The 14,953-nt window shown below is 41.1% G+C and overlaps 1 protein-coding gene across 1 annotated transcript in view; it reads left to right on the top strand.

Annotated features, from left to right (window-relative positions):
- Positions 1-5,186: 5,186 nt before the first annotated feature.
- The window catches only part of KIAA2012 (KIAA2012 ortholog), a 116,036-nt gene continuing 106,269 nt past the window's right edge, over positions 5,187-14,953 (top strand). The window contains exons 1-2 of the mRNA XM_068543673.1: positions 5,187-5,270; positions 6,459-6,743. Coding sequence (XP_068399774.1) covers positions 5,187-5,270; positions 6,459-6,743 — 369 coding nt within the window. The remainder of the gene's footprint in view (positions 5,271-6,458; positions 6,744-14,953) is intronic.

The raw sequence follows: 14,953 nt of genomic DNA, 5'->3' as shown, positions 1-14,953 counted from the left end.
GCCCGTGCAGGTGACTACAATTCTTAGACCACACTCTCACACTGCCCTTTAAAGGGAGATGAGGACCCTGGCACCATCCCACAGGCTACTTCCCCAGCGTGGCATCCATTTACCCCAAAGCACTTTGGAGCAAGGGACAAATTCCTGGATGCTCTGGGGACATGGCCATTGAATAACATCTCTTTTCTTTGTTTCATGTGGTTTCTATTTATTTACAGAGCACCATGGTTATTCGTGATGCTTTACAAACCGTAAAAACAAGGTCTCCACCCTACAGAATTTACAGAGTAATTTAAACAGACATGCTGCATGGGCTGACAGGTCAGGCATGCCAGGAGATGGTGTTGGTGTTATATAACATGGGTGTGGAGGGTTTCTTCTTGAGTTATAAATACTTTCCAGTTACAAGGGCCTTTCATCTGGGATCCCCTACCACTTTAGAATAGCAATAACTTCGATTGCTTTCTAAATGCACTTTCCATAAACTGCTGTGGGGATGGAGTAAATGCTTTTAAATGTCTATTAATTGATCTGTACATCTGTTCATTGTCCATATTAAACAGCATGGATGTAAACACGACAGTTTAGGAGAGGCCCACTTCGGGCTCTGGTCTGGCTGCTCCCAGACTGCAACTCCAGAGGGGCCTAGCAGCCTTGCTATACAGCATTGGGAGGGCCAGATGGGCATCTGGCTATTTTCCCAGGTGAGATGCTCCTTCAACCTAGACTCAGAAAGATCACTTCCTGGGGACCTACTTCACCATTTATAGGTGAGTTAACATTTCCAAGCCAGGTGAGCTCAGAGGAAGAATTTCCGATGGAAAAACTTGGAGTTATTCCTTGGATGACAACAATGGCTCTCATTCCGGTCCCAGGCACTCCGTCACTTTTCTCTTATGCTACCTTACTTCTCTTCCCTGAGCAATGGCATTTTCAAAATGGCAACATTTATATTTCATTGCAGTTGGTATGGAGTTTCCTCTTCTATGTCTCTCTCAAAGTCCATTTAGCAAGTGACTATTCCTGGCCTATTTGACAAATTCATTCACACCCAAGGGAAGGTTGGCCTGGGATGCAAGGTCCTAAAAGTTTACCTTTATGAAATAAGCTAATATCCCTCGTTCTATCCATCCTTTATACTATTCTCAGAGTTATCTTTCTAAAATCCAGGTAGACGGTCAGAATGGCCATCATCAAAAAATCTAGAAACAATAAATGCTGGAGAGGGTGTGGAGAAAAGGGAACACTCTTGCACTGTTGGTGGGAATGTAAATTGATACAGCCGCTATGGAGAACAGTATGGAGGTTCCTTAAAAAACTAAAAATAGAACTACCATACGACCCAGCAATCCCACTACTGGGCATATACCCTGAGAAAACCGTAATTCAAAAAGAGTCATGTACCAAAATGTTCATTGCAGCTCTATTTACAATAGCCAGGACGTGGAAGCAACCTAAGTGTCCATCATCGGATGAATGGATAAAGAAGATGTGGCACATATATACAATGGAATATTACTCAGCCATAAAAAGAAATGAAATGGAGGTATTTGTAGTGAGGTGGATGGAGTTAGAGTCTGTCATACAGAGTGAAGTAAGTCAGAAAGAGAAAAACAAATACAGTATGCTAACACATATATATGGAATCTAAGGAAAAAAGAAAAAAAAAAAGGCCATGAAGAACCTAGTGGCAAGATGGGAATAAAGACACAGACCTACTAAAGAATGGACTTGAGGATATGGGGAGGGGGAGGGGTGAGATGTGACAGGATGAGAGAGTGTCATGGACATATATACACTACCAAACGTAAAATAGATAGCTAGTGGGAAGCAGCCGCATAGCACAGGGAGATCAGCACGGTGCTTTGTGACCGCCTGGGGGGGTGGGATGGAGAGGGTGGGAGGGAGGGAGATGAGGGAGGGAGGAGATATGGGAACGTGTGTATATCTGTAGCTGATTCACTTTGTTATAAAGCAGAAACTAACACACCATTGTGAAGCAATTATACTTCAATAAAGATGTTTAAAAAAAATAAAATAAAATAAAATAAAATCCAGGTAGAATCACATCACCTCCCATTTTAAAAACCCTACCTGAAGAATAAAGTCCAAGGTGCCTTCGCAGGGACATGTGGCCTTCATGGCCTTGGCCAGCTGGCCTATCTCTCCAGCTTCATCTCTGTCCACGGGACCCAAGGCTGTGGCTACACCAAAGAAGTTGTCCCTTCCCCAGAGATCTTAGACTTTCCTTTCCATGCCTCCTGCAATATGCTCTCTCATCTTCCCTCCTCACCATCCACTACTGTCCATTAAAGCCCACCTCTAATATCCCTCATCTTCGTGACCTTCTACAAGGCCCACCACCATGCATCATCCCACCACCACCCCCTCTTCTTTCCTAGGGCACCTACTCATTTCCACCTCCATATCACCTTGTCACATCATCTTTCAGATACTGGCTCACACACACCTGTCTTCTCACCCTGCTGGGAGCATCTTGAGGGCAGAGACCACATCTCACATATAGTAATCTCCCAGTAGAGCTCTGTTGAAGGGTCCTTTTGGCACTTTGAAGGGATGGAGAAGGGGATGGGAGAGAGCAGCTGTAGCTTAAGACCTGGGAAACTATTTGGAACCCGCATTTTGTAGAATTTTGTCTCATCTGCTGTGAGGAGTTCACTCTACAATTATGCTGATCAATTGGCTTTCACATTATAAAGTGCTAAATTCAGTTTTTTTTTTCTTTGCTCTACATTTTTTTTTAGATTTTAACTCAAAATCTAAAATACGCATAACATAAAATTTATCATTTTAATAATATTAAAATGTACCATTCATTGGCATTAAGTACTTTTACATTGTTGTACAATTATCACCACCACCTATCTCCAGAAATTTTTCATCTTCCAAAACTGAAACTCTGTACCCATTCAACACTAACTTTCCATTCCCTTTTACCACATCCCCTGGGAAACACTATTCGACTTTCTGTCTCTATGAATTCGATTACTCAAAGTACCTCATATAATTGGAATCATACAATATCAATATTTGTCCCTTTGTGACTGGCTTATTTCATTCAGCATAATGTCTTCAAGGTTCATCCATATTGTAGCATGTATCCAAATTCTTTCCATTTCAAGGCTGAATAATATTCCATTGTATATGTTTGTTACATTTTGTTTTTCCATTCATCTATCATCTGTCAAGTGGACACCTGGGCACTTCCCTGAAGGTCCAGTGGTTAAGACTCCGTGCTTCCACTGCGGGGGGCTCAGGTTGGATCCCTGGTTGGGGAACTACGAGCCCACATGCCATGCGGCATGGCAAAAAAAAAAAAAAAAAAAAGTGGACACCTGAATTTTTTCCACATTTTGGCTATTGTGAATAACGGTGCTATAAACATGGGTGCTCAAATATCTGTTTGAGTCCTTGCTTTCACTTCTTTGGGGTCATATACCCAGAAGTGGAATTGCTGGATCATATGGTAATTCCATGTTTAATTTTTTGCGGATCTGCCATACTGGTTTTTGTTGTTCTTGTTGTTGTTGTTCTAGGCTGGCCCATGCAGCTTATGCGATGTTAGTTCCCCTACCAGGGATTGAACCTGGGCCCTTGGCAATGAAAGCTCAGAGTCCTAACCGCTGGACCGCCAGGGAATTCCTGCCATACACTATTTTCCATAGCTGTTGCACCATTTGATATTCCACTAACAGTGCACAAGGATCCCAATTTCTCCACGTCTTCAGCAACAATTGTTATTTTCTGGGCTTTTTGTGCTTGTTTTTATTTTTTTTAATAGTTCTAATGGGTGTTGAAGTGGTATCCATTGTGATTTTGACTAAATTCTGTTTTGAACCTCTGCATTCACTGACTTGATTCCCCATGATAAGCCCAATCTAATTATACACGATGACCTCTATTTCTTCCTCATGAGACTTGAGCCTGCCTCCGAGAAAAGTGACAACCACAGAGGGGGATCTAAAGGTAAGTGGGCCTGAGGCCAGCTGCACTTCTTCATCCAGGTCAGCAGGGGGCGCTCCCACGGGACTGCCCTGAGGCTCTGATGACAGATGACAAGGCAGGTCGCTTTTCCAGACCAAAGCAGAGTCCTAGATAAGCAAAAAGGTCTCTTTTTTCCCTGACCCTCTTCCCCCAGTTCTGTCCTCCTCACAGTGTCAGTATCAAGGAGAACCAAGCAGCCTAGGCCTCAGCAGTGGTTCTCAAAGAGGTTGCCATTGACATTTGGAGTGAGACTATTCTTCATTATGCAGGACAGTGGACAGTCATTGTGACAACAAAAATGTCCCCACCCGCATCTCCCAAGTACCCCCTCCCTCTAGAGATGGGAGGTGCCCAAGTGAGATCCAGGCATGCAAAGGAATCTGGAGATTCCCAGTGTCCACTCACTGGGAAGCTTCTCCCACTCACTCCTGCAAAGCAGCGACCACCAGAAAGAGGACTCTTGTCCAGTTGAGGAGACCCTGGAACTCAGCCAAGGAAAACGTCACAGGTCGCTTTAGGTGACCTAGACGACTCCTCTGAGTCTGTTAATAATCACTTGACAGAGAAAGGCTCACATATCAGGAGAAGGGGGAGACGCTCTCTAAAAGCAAGATGAATACTATAACAGAAGAAATATCCCAACATACCCACCACCCCCCCAATCCCGAAATCAGGACTTGAAATCTGAGCCTGGTCCCTTCAATGTCCATTTGACCCTCCCTCCCCGCAGTCCCTGCCTTGCCTAGTCCGGCTTAAGGGACTTCACTTCCCTGTGCTGCCATAGCAACCAGGAAACAACCTCCACTCACAGTGAGAAGGATGGTTCTGTGGCCCAGATCTGCCGAGGCGCAAGGCCGGTAACAGAGCAACAGGACCAGGGGACAACAAGGGCACAGGCGAAGGGGAGAGAGAGGTTGCCCAGAGAGTAGACAATCCAGGGCTTGAGGAGTCTGGGTTTGCGGTTTATTTTTTCTCCCGACAAAGACACACACTGTCTAAACTGTGTGACGTGTTGTTATTAAGAAGCTGCTGTATGAGGGGAAAATGTATTTAATAAAAGGCCCAGTGTTTGTGGTCTTCTTGGGCTCACTGCTGAGGTCAGGAAATCTTGAGGTGTGACCAGTTTTCAGCCTTCAAAACCAAGATGAACTGCCCTTGAGAAGGGTGGTCAGAGGGAAAATATGTTCACCCTCTCTCTCCTGAGCCGGGGACACGGGAAGTTGGTCCAGAACAAACAGAAGTTAGAAGTCTATTTTGAACCAGAGGTGAGTCTTACAGCTGAATAAAAGCATATTTTGGGGGTGGAGGAGGAATGTTCTATTTTTTCATTTGGGGCTGAGCCCTGTGTGTTTTGGTTTGTTTTGTTGGTCCAGTGGTGGGGGTCACTGGGAGATTGTCCCTCCTCCTTTTCTTAAATTCAAGAAAATAAGATAGTTTGCTTGACACACAGAGATTGCCACTGGGGCCCTCTTCCTCCCCCCTCACACACTGACTTACAGCCTCATTTGCTTTAGACTGGAGGAGATTCCAAATTGTCTAGAATTTGGGCGGTTTGGTACGAGACCAGAATTTCCACCTGTGTTCTAGGCAAGCTGATGGCTGTTTGGTTTTTAGACATCATGCTCTGTGGTTGAAATGCTGAAATGTTCGTGCCAATTCAATGGCTCCCTTGAACCTTCTGGAATTCAACCCCCAGGACTCACATTTAATATAGGCAAACTTTTTTTTCATTTTAAAAGATTTTAAAGAGGTAGCAAAATTCCCTTGTTGTACTGGAATTTTATTTCATTGAATCCTGCCAGGAATAAGAAATCCACTGGGGGTACTTTGAAAATTTTTGGATCACACAGAGATTTCCATTGTTGTTGTAGTTTGTCATGATATTTGACTTTCACTGTATTAAAAGACATATAAATTTTCAAAGGACCTCTGTGGCCAATGGCATTTACTTACTTACAAGATATGTAACTACTTTATAGGCTCTTAAACAGCCAAATTAGGTAATGTTACATAGCATCTAGAATGTATAGAAATTCTCCCCGTGTACAGCTGAAGTGATGGGCTGAAATGGTTTTCTCCTATTTAAACTGCCAGCTGGTCCAGGTCTAATTTCAAAGTTATCTGCTGCCCTTGGTTATTCTGACTACTTAGTTGCATACCAGGAAATTTTAACTGGCCTGGAAGCTACACTCTACCCTATTTAAGCCTCCAGGCATAAATGGCTCTCCTGAAAGTTATATAGGGTAAAATAGAATTGTGCCCTAGGTTCTACTAACTCTGAGAGGCAGAGAACAAAAACAGTTGCCAAGAAGCGTGAATGTATTCTGTGACACCATGTGAGCAATTCAGAGAAAACCAGTCACTAAAAACACGTCAAACACCTGCCCAAGCAGTATTTGCTATAAAAGAGCCTTCCACTGTGGACCAATCAAGGAGGTTTCTTTCCATTGCAGGATTACTTGAACTGGAAGTCCCCAGAAGATTATATCCTGGTCAGCAAACCGCAGGATGAGGGCAGTGCTGACCAGCACATGTGGAGCCTCCTTCTTCCTAAAACATTCAGCACTAGAAAGGGCGCCCTGATCCTCTACTCGGAAGGCTTAGCCATATCAGCATGGACCCCCAAAGAGAGGAGAAAAGGCTCCTACTGCCCCAAAGGCCACAGGAAGAGGCTGGATCTTGAACTGTGCACACTTCTGGACCTCAAAGAAGCCATCCTGGCGTACGGAAGGAGACAGGTAGGCAGAGCACTGTCCAGGGTTCAGGGAAGGCCCCGGTCTGTGTCTCTAGAAATCCAGTTGCAGCTTTGGATATAACCTCTTCGCAGACCCTAGGAAGGTATGAAACCCTCAGACTTCCATTTCTTCACCTCTAAAATGGGATTGTACTCACGGTACACAATTGTCATGAGGCTTAAATGAAATAATCTATGTGAAAGGGCTCTGAAAAGCATAAAGGGATATATTATTATCATTTTGTGTTTTCCTTTCCATTAGAATGACACAAAGTCCTTTCCAGCATTCAGGCAGATCTGGGCTGGCACACGTTTCATCAGAATCCTTGAAGTTCTGTCTCATAGCCACAAGCATCACGATCACACCTCTGATGTTCTTGGCTTTGTGGAAATGAGGAGAACATTTTAAATATTTACCTTGAGCCCTTCAGCATCTGCAGGATAAGTTAATGACTTTTTCCACTCTGAATTTAATATTAAGGGGAAACCCCTGTGCTCATTTTTCTGATTCATACTCTCTAATGTCTTATGAGATGTATACATGACCCCTGCTTTATATAATGACACACATCAGCCCTATGGTTGAGGCCATGAGAGAGGCTGGGACAATGTGTCACTTCGTGAAATTCTAGCTTATAGATGGTGGGTGACTCCCTAGTTTAAAAGTCTCTGCTGGCTTCTCATTCCCCGCAGGATAAAGTCATTAACTTCTTGTACCAAGCGCTTCAAGCACTGGCTTTCTCTTCCATTCCTAGCCGTATCTGCAACTTGTTCTAACCACCACCATGACTATGGACCCCTCAAGGCCCCACCCATGTGAAGAGCTCACCGTTCCACTAACATCCCATGCCCTTTTGTGACTCTACGCTTTTGCACATGCTTCTACAGCTGGAAAACTCCTATTCATCCTTCAAAACACAACTCCAATATCATCACCCACTGAAGCTTCTCCCACTTCCCTAGACAGAGCTATCCCATCGCTCCCTCCTCTGTGAGCATTCCCATACCATCATACATTGCAATTCATCTCTTTGTCCAACGGTTACCATCTCCTTGAGGGCAGAAACCACATCTAAATCTTAGTTTCCAGAAAAAAGTGAGTACCCATAAATGTTTGTGAAATGAATGAATCGATCATGCACAATACCGTCAATGTTTTTTAGATCATCCCCCAGTATCATTATTGAGCAATTTATCACCTACCCCACCAAGGCAGAGTTTCCAAAAGGAAAGTTCCTCTGCTCCTTTTCCTCTTTCAAAATACAAAGAAGCTTAATGACCTTGACCAAATGCCCAATTGCCCTTTGTATTAAAAATCATAAATTCTTGGATGAAAGGAAACCAATTGTTGTTGAATGCTTAGTATTATATTACAGCTATTATTTCATTAAATCTTCACAATGACCTGTGAGATATGGTTTTTCTTGCCCCCTTTTGTAGATGAGGAAAATGAGGCTCGGAGGAGTTAAGTGACTTGGCCAAGGTCTCAGAGCTGGTTAATGACAGAGCCAGGATTCAAACCCAAGGCTGCCTACTCTCCAGGGCCAGCATGCTTTGCACTTCACCCTATTGTCCGTGGACTTGGAAGGCCTCCAGGAGTCTCTGTGCCAGGCCTTGGCGTGTTTGCCCTCACATCCACTCCTCACCCTTACCTTACTCTACTCTGCATCACAGTGGGGTTGACCACAGGCTGCATATAATTCCACAAACATCTGTGTCAACTGGCTTCTAATTGAATTTGACATTGGAAGACATTGGAAGGAGATTGGAGAGGGAGAAGAAAAAAGCCCGGGTATTTCTCCCCTCCCATTCTACCTGTAGTGGTGAGAAGCGCCCGCATCACCTCTGTGGCCCAGCTCCCAACAGACAAGCAGGGCCGCTGTAGCTCCAGGTTCCTCCAGGTGACCCTGCCAGCTCCTTCCTCTGCCCTTTCGCCTAGGGGTCAGACTGGCTTCCTGATGTTACTAATCTCAGTGTTGCCTCAACATCTTTTTGGCTTCTGAGCTCTCTATTCACTTGTGTAACCGATTACCTGAATTAAATTCCTTCTATGCTTAAATATTTAGAGTAGTTTCTGTTTTCCTGGCTGGACACTGATATGTAGGCTGACTTACTGCCCAGAGCAAGAATACCCTCCACAGCTTTCAGATGCTTGTCTATAGGGCTTAAATATTCCAGGCAACAGTGATCTTATTACTTTATAAAGTAGATGAGTCTGTTTGGGGATGGCTTCAATTTTAGTTAGACTTGGGCTCCATGAAAAAAAAGTTTCTGTCTTCCTGAGGTATCCATCTACCGGATTTACAACATGTAACTGTACAAACAGGACACTGTAGTCTCACTCCAAATGAATAGAAGGGAAATGGTGTGAGGACATGAGAAAGAAAAAAGAAAAAGTTTGGAATAGTAATAAGGCAGGAATTTAAGATTAGAGGACATGGTACATTAAAATAGGAGGAAAAAAACCCAAGAGGGATTTGGAATTAAATACAATGAACACGGGCTTCCCTGGTGGCACAGTGGTTAAGAATCCGCCTGCCAATGCAGGGGACACTGGTTCGAGCCCTGGTCTGGGAAGATCCCACATGCCGCAGAGCAGCTAAGCCCATGCGCCACAACTACTGAGCCTGCGTGCCACAACTACTGAAGTCCACAAGCCTAGAGCCCGTGCTGCACAACAAGAGAAGCCACTGCAATGAGAAGCCCGTGCACCGCAACAGAGTAGCCCCCGCTCGCCGCAACTAGAAAAAGCCCGCGCGCAGCAACAAAGACCCAACACAGCCAAAAATAATAAATAAATAAAATAAATAAATTTATTAAAAAAAAAGACAATGAACACCTCAGAAGAGGAGAGCTTTGGAAACTACAGAGCACCATCTGATTATGAAAACTATAGCCTGGCAAGAAACTTTTAAAATTATAATATCCAGTGCTGGGAAGGCTATGGGGAAATGAGATGTCTCATACATTAGGAGTACAAATTCACACGACATTTCTGGAGGGCATTTTGGCAAAAACCTACAAAGGGCTAATACTCTGATTTAGCATTCTACTTGTAGGAAGTTGCCTTAGGAAATAATCAGAGATGTGGCACAAGAATACACACAAGAATGTTTACTACAGGGTTATTTATTACCATACAAAACATTGAAAATAATAAATATCCAACAATGGGACGGTGATTAAATAAAATACAGTCATACAATGGATTTGGGGTCAGGCAATAAAATCATGTATTACTCATGAATAACATGAGAAAATACAGTGTATTTTTTAAAAGCAGGTTATAAAATAGTATTCATATTAAAAATAGCAAAGTTCATTAACATTTTTTGAGTATTTACTATGTTCCTGCCACTGTTCTAAGTGCTTTTCATTGCATAACTCAATATGCTTTCTATCAATTGTAGGGGTAGGTACTATTATTATTCCATTTTAAAGGTAAGGAAATTAAAGCACAGAGAGTTCAAGTAATTCAAGATTTATACAGTCACATAGGTAATCATACCAGCATTCGAAACTAGACAGTGTACAAAACATCGGCTCTCGAATATAATCCCAATTTTTAAAAATTAGTTATACAAGAAGGAGGATACACATCAAAATTTTGCCATGGGTGGTGGGACGATAAGTCATATTTTTATTCATACATATCCTTTCACCAAACATTATTTTTTTTAAGTCATGGAATTTTTAAAATAAAAAAATTTGTCTAAGTGACATACCCACCAGCGCCATGACAGTTCTGAGGCCGACCATCAAAGATCAAAAAGTGGGTGGTGGGCCCCATTCCTAGAAATCTCCACCCCTTCCCCAAAATATTGATAGTTGAAGTAATCCTTCCCCTCATTAGCCTATGAAATTACCCAGCCCATAAAATCTAACCATGCAGGAAGCTAACACACCATTGTAAGGCAATTTTACTTCAATAAAGATGTTTAAAAAATAAAAAAAAAAAAAAAAAAAAAAAAAAGAATAGCAATAAGACTAAGAGAAGAGGGTAAGTGTGTTCATTGTAGCCCTAATCATCACTTTCCATCAGTGAGCCAGGAAAACATCCACATTCTTCCAACCATATATGCCAAGTTACCTGCTTCTGTAATATTATATTTTGCCTCCTTTCCTATTATAACAGATTAATTATCCATGCTGTTATTTAGAATCAAACCCTCCACTTGTGCACTGGATCCTCTCTAACAGCCTCACTTCATTCAGGTTCACTGCTTCATTGTCATTACAAAGACCTTCTCTAACAATGTAAAATAACAGTTTTCCCACATCATTGCTTTCTATCCCCTCAGCCTGTTTTACTTTTCTTCAAGGCAATTATCATTACCTGAAATGATATTATACATTTTCTTGTCTCCTTCCACTTAGAACAGAGGTTGGCAAACTACGGCTTGAAGGACAAATCTGCCTGCCATCTGTTTTAATTTTAAAATTTAATTTAAAAATTTAAAAATTTAATTTTAAAATTTAGGCCTTAAAATTTTTATTGGAACTCAACCATGGCCATTTGTCTGTCTTTCTCTGATGGCTTTGGCATTTACAACAGAGTTAAGTAGTCATGAAAGAGACTGTATGGATCACAAAGCCTAAAATATCTATTGACACTTTATAGAAAAAGTTGGCCCACCCGGCACTAGACCTCAAGCCACACAAAGGAAAGTACTTTATTTTGTTCCCTGCTGTATCCCCAGTGCCTAAAAGAATGCATGGCACTCGATAATTATTTGTTGAAGAAAGAAAAAAAGAAAGAATGAATAAATGGATCATCCCTGCACCATCTTGATTCAGTCTTCTCTGTTCTCATTATCCTTCTTCTATTTTCCATAAACTCTGTCCTCTGATTTGTTTCTTCCATTAACCTTTTTTTTTCCCCCCACATGCATCAAATTTCCAGTTGGAGGAGAAACCCTAAAAATAGCTAAATAAATTTTGGAAATATGAAAAAAAAAAAAACTAACCATGCCATATTTCTGTGCCTCTCGCCTTCTGAGATGGCCCACACTCTGTCTATGGGGTGTTTCTCTCTAAGTAAGTCCACTTCTTACCTATCCAAAAAAAACCAAAAATCAAAATAAAACTATGACTTTGAAGGAGGTAGACAATGAAAGGGAAGGCCAGGTTAACCCTAGAGAGCCAGGTGGGAAACAGAATAGAAACAGTGCTGTAAACTGAGCCCCGCAATAACCACAACATCTGTTCCTCGGGATCAGTATTTCTTCGTCCAAATAGTATACTCCAAGAGTTAAAAACACCACACTCAAAGTAAAAGAGCCAAAGTGGGGAGGGAAATAAAAGGGAGGATGGGTAACCAATAGAGTAGCGCTGTTCACAGAAGGATCTCTCCTGGCTAAACTGTGAATCAGGAAACCTACACAACGTAGGCTCCACTCAGACCTGTGAGAATCAAGGCTGTCGCAGGAAGGTGAATTAAATTTTTAAAGCATCTCACACCATCTCCAGTTCTACATATGGATCTAATGACATGCATGTGGCAATCCATCTGGGTTTCATTTTATAGCTCAACACACACCTACTCTTTAACTTTCTTGATGGCCCAACTTCCTAATGAGCAAAGATAAATGCACTAAATCGAGAGATTAGGTGTCAGAGTTCTTACACTTCTAGATACACACAGATGTGTTGCTTGTTTGGTTTTTTTTAAAACAGAAGGAAATACGGTTCAAACATTCCCAAAATTAAAACCATTCTTCCTGAGGCCTCTAATTCGTCCAGCTTCCCATCACATATTTAAAAATCAAATAGCTATGAAATCTTAATAACCATAATTTGGGGTAATATCTAAATGATACTCATAATGATGCTTTTGAAGCATAGCAGAAACCTCAAGTACCTCTCAAATCATTGGAAATTTTAAACAATTCTCACATTGTTTTCATATTTCTTATTCTTATATTTTTAAAATTTTGCAAATCCGGTGATATTTTTTACATGTCCACCATGGTACATTGATTAAATAATGTATTAGAAATAATCTGTTTTAAAAATTCAGCTCACAGAGCATCCCATTTCTTTATCCCATTGAAGCATGAACAGGATTCAGTTTACTGTAGCTGGTTTCAACCGAGATTGTATTGCGTCTGCCATCTCCCTTATAAGTGTGATTACATTTAAGAGTATTGTCAACCTTGTTCCGCTGGTTCCATACGGCCTAATCTCTCCCCACATCTCAGTACTCAAGGTGCTTAACTCTTTAGTTGGTGTTTTCAGTCAACATACAACCCATGAAGGCACTTTCAGACTACTATTTTATCAAGTACTATTGTGATAAGTTATATTTTTTGAATAAAGTTTATTTTTCCACTCTAATCATAACATCAGCTCATTATACAAAATAGAAAGATATAGAAAAATAAGAAGAATGATAAACTATCCTTTCAGCCAAAGATCAGGAAAACAAAGTTCCCTTTGCAAATCCTAATCAATGACCTGCTACTGGTTTGATGGTGTCCCTAAGAAGTGCTCTGATGGCTGTCAGCAAGGTTCTAGGAGGTACCAAAGCAGCAAGCGGAGAAAGAGTGGCTTGACTGCACTCATTCTGCCAAGTGCGCTCCATTGGAGCAGCTCCTGAGCAGTTGTACTTACAGCCTTCAATAAACCTAGAAGTAGGAAAGATCAGGAGGGAATCATGGGTCATCCGTAATGATGAGGTCAAAGGTATTGTCAGTAATAGCTAACACTTGTCGAGTGCTTGGTGTAGGCCAGGCATTTAATCTCTATAACCACACCCAATCTGCACAAGCTAATGAGCTGGGTGCCGCCATTACTTCCATTTTGTAGTAGGAAAAATGGGGGTTTGAAATTAATTAACTTCCCCCAAATTATACATCTAAGTGGTGGAGCTAGAATTGGAGCCTGGACAATTGAGTCCAAAGCCCCACTTTTAGTCCCTAGAGGGCTTAATTTTGAAGATTCCACATGCTCCAGGGAAAAGAAACATCTCTCCTGCTTTAACAGTATTTTTTTAAAGGGATCTTGGTCTTCCAACACATCCCTTAAAATCCTTTATTACACAAATCAGAACACAAATCAGATTTTCATTAAAACCAATCTGGGTCGTCAGGTAACATGTTCAAGTAAGCCATATATATGATCCAGTAGGCTTGGCTTTATGTATTTCATCCATTGGTTCCCTTGTATAACCACTAGATAGAGAATATTTATAATAACGGCTAACACTTAAGTAATAGGCTAACACTTAAGTAATACTATTGTACCCATCACCATTCTAAGCACTTTATACTTATGATCTCATTTAATCCTCACAACAACTTTATGTGTACTTTTTATTGTTGTAAAATATACATAAAATTTACCATTTTAATCAATTTTAAGTATACAGTTGAGTGGCAGTAAGTACATTGACATTGTTATACAACCATTACCACCATCCATCTCCCAAACTTTTTTATCTAGCAAAACTAAAACTCTCTACACATTAAACAGTAATTCCCTATTTTCCATCATTCTACTTTTTGTGTCTATGAATTTGACCACTGTAAGTACCTCATATGAGTGAAATAATACATAGTTATCCTTTTAGTATTTTGTGATTGGTTTATTTCATTTAGCATAATGTCTTCAAGGTTCGTTCATATTGTAGCATGTATCAGAATTTCCTTTCTTTTTAAAGCTGAAAAATGATTCACTACGTGTACATACCACATTTTGTTTATTCATTCATCAGTTGATGGACACAAATTGCTTCCACGTTTTGGCTATTGTGAATAATGCTGCTATAAACCTGGATGTACAAATACCTGTCAATGTCCCTGCTTTTAATTCTTTTGAGTATATACCCGGAAGTAGAATTGCTGGATCATATGTAATTCTATTTTTCGTTTTTTGAGGAACCGCCATACTGTTTTCCATAGTCGCTGCATCATTTTACATTCCCATTAGCAATGCCCAAGGGTTTCAATTTCTCCAGATCTTCAACAACCCTTGTTATTTTCTGTGGTTTTTTTTAATAATAGCTATCTTAATGGGTGTGAAGCGGTATCCCAGTGTGGTTTTGATTTGCATACCTTAGTAACAAGTAATATTTAGCGTCTTTTCATGTGCTTATTGGCCATTTGTGTCTCTTCTTTGGAAAATTGTCTATCCAAGTCCTTTGCCCATTTTAAAATCAGGTTGTTTGTTTTTTTGTTTTTGCGTTGTAAGGGTTCTTTATACATTCTGCATATT

Source organism: Eschrichtius robustus, chromosome 5 (genome assembly GCF_028021215.1).
Source record: "Eschrichtius robustus isolate mEscRob2 chromosome 5, mEscRob2.pri, whole genome shotgun sequence".
NCBI lineage: Eukaryota > Metazoa > Chordata > Mammalia > Artiodactyla > Eschrichtiidae > Eschrichtius > Eschrichtius robustus.
This window is presented reverse-complemented; position numbering and strand designations above follow the sequence as displayed.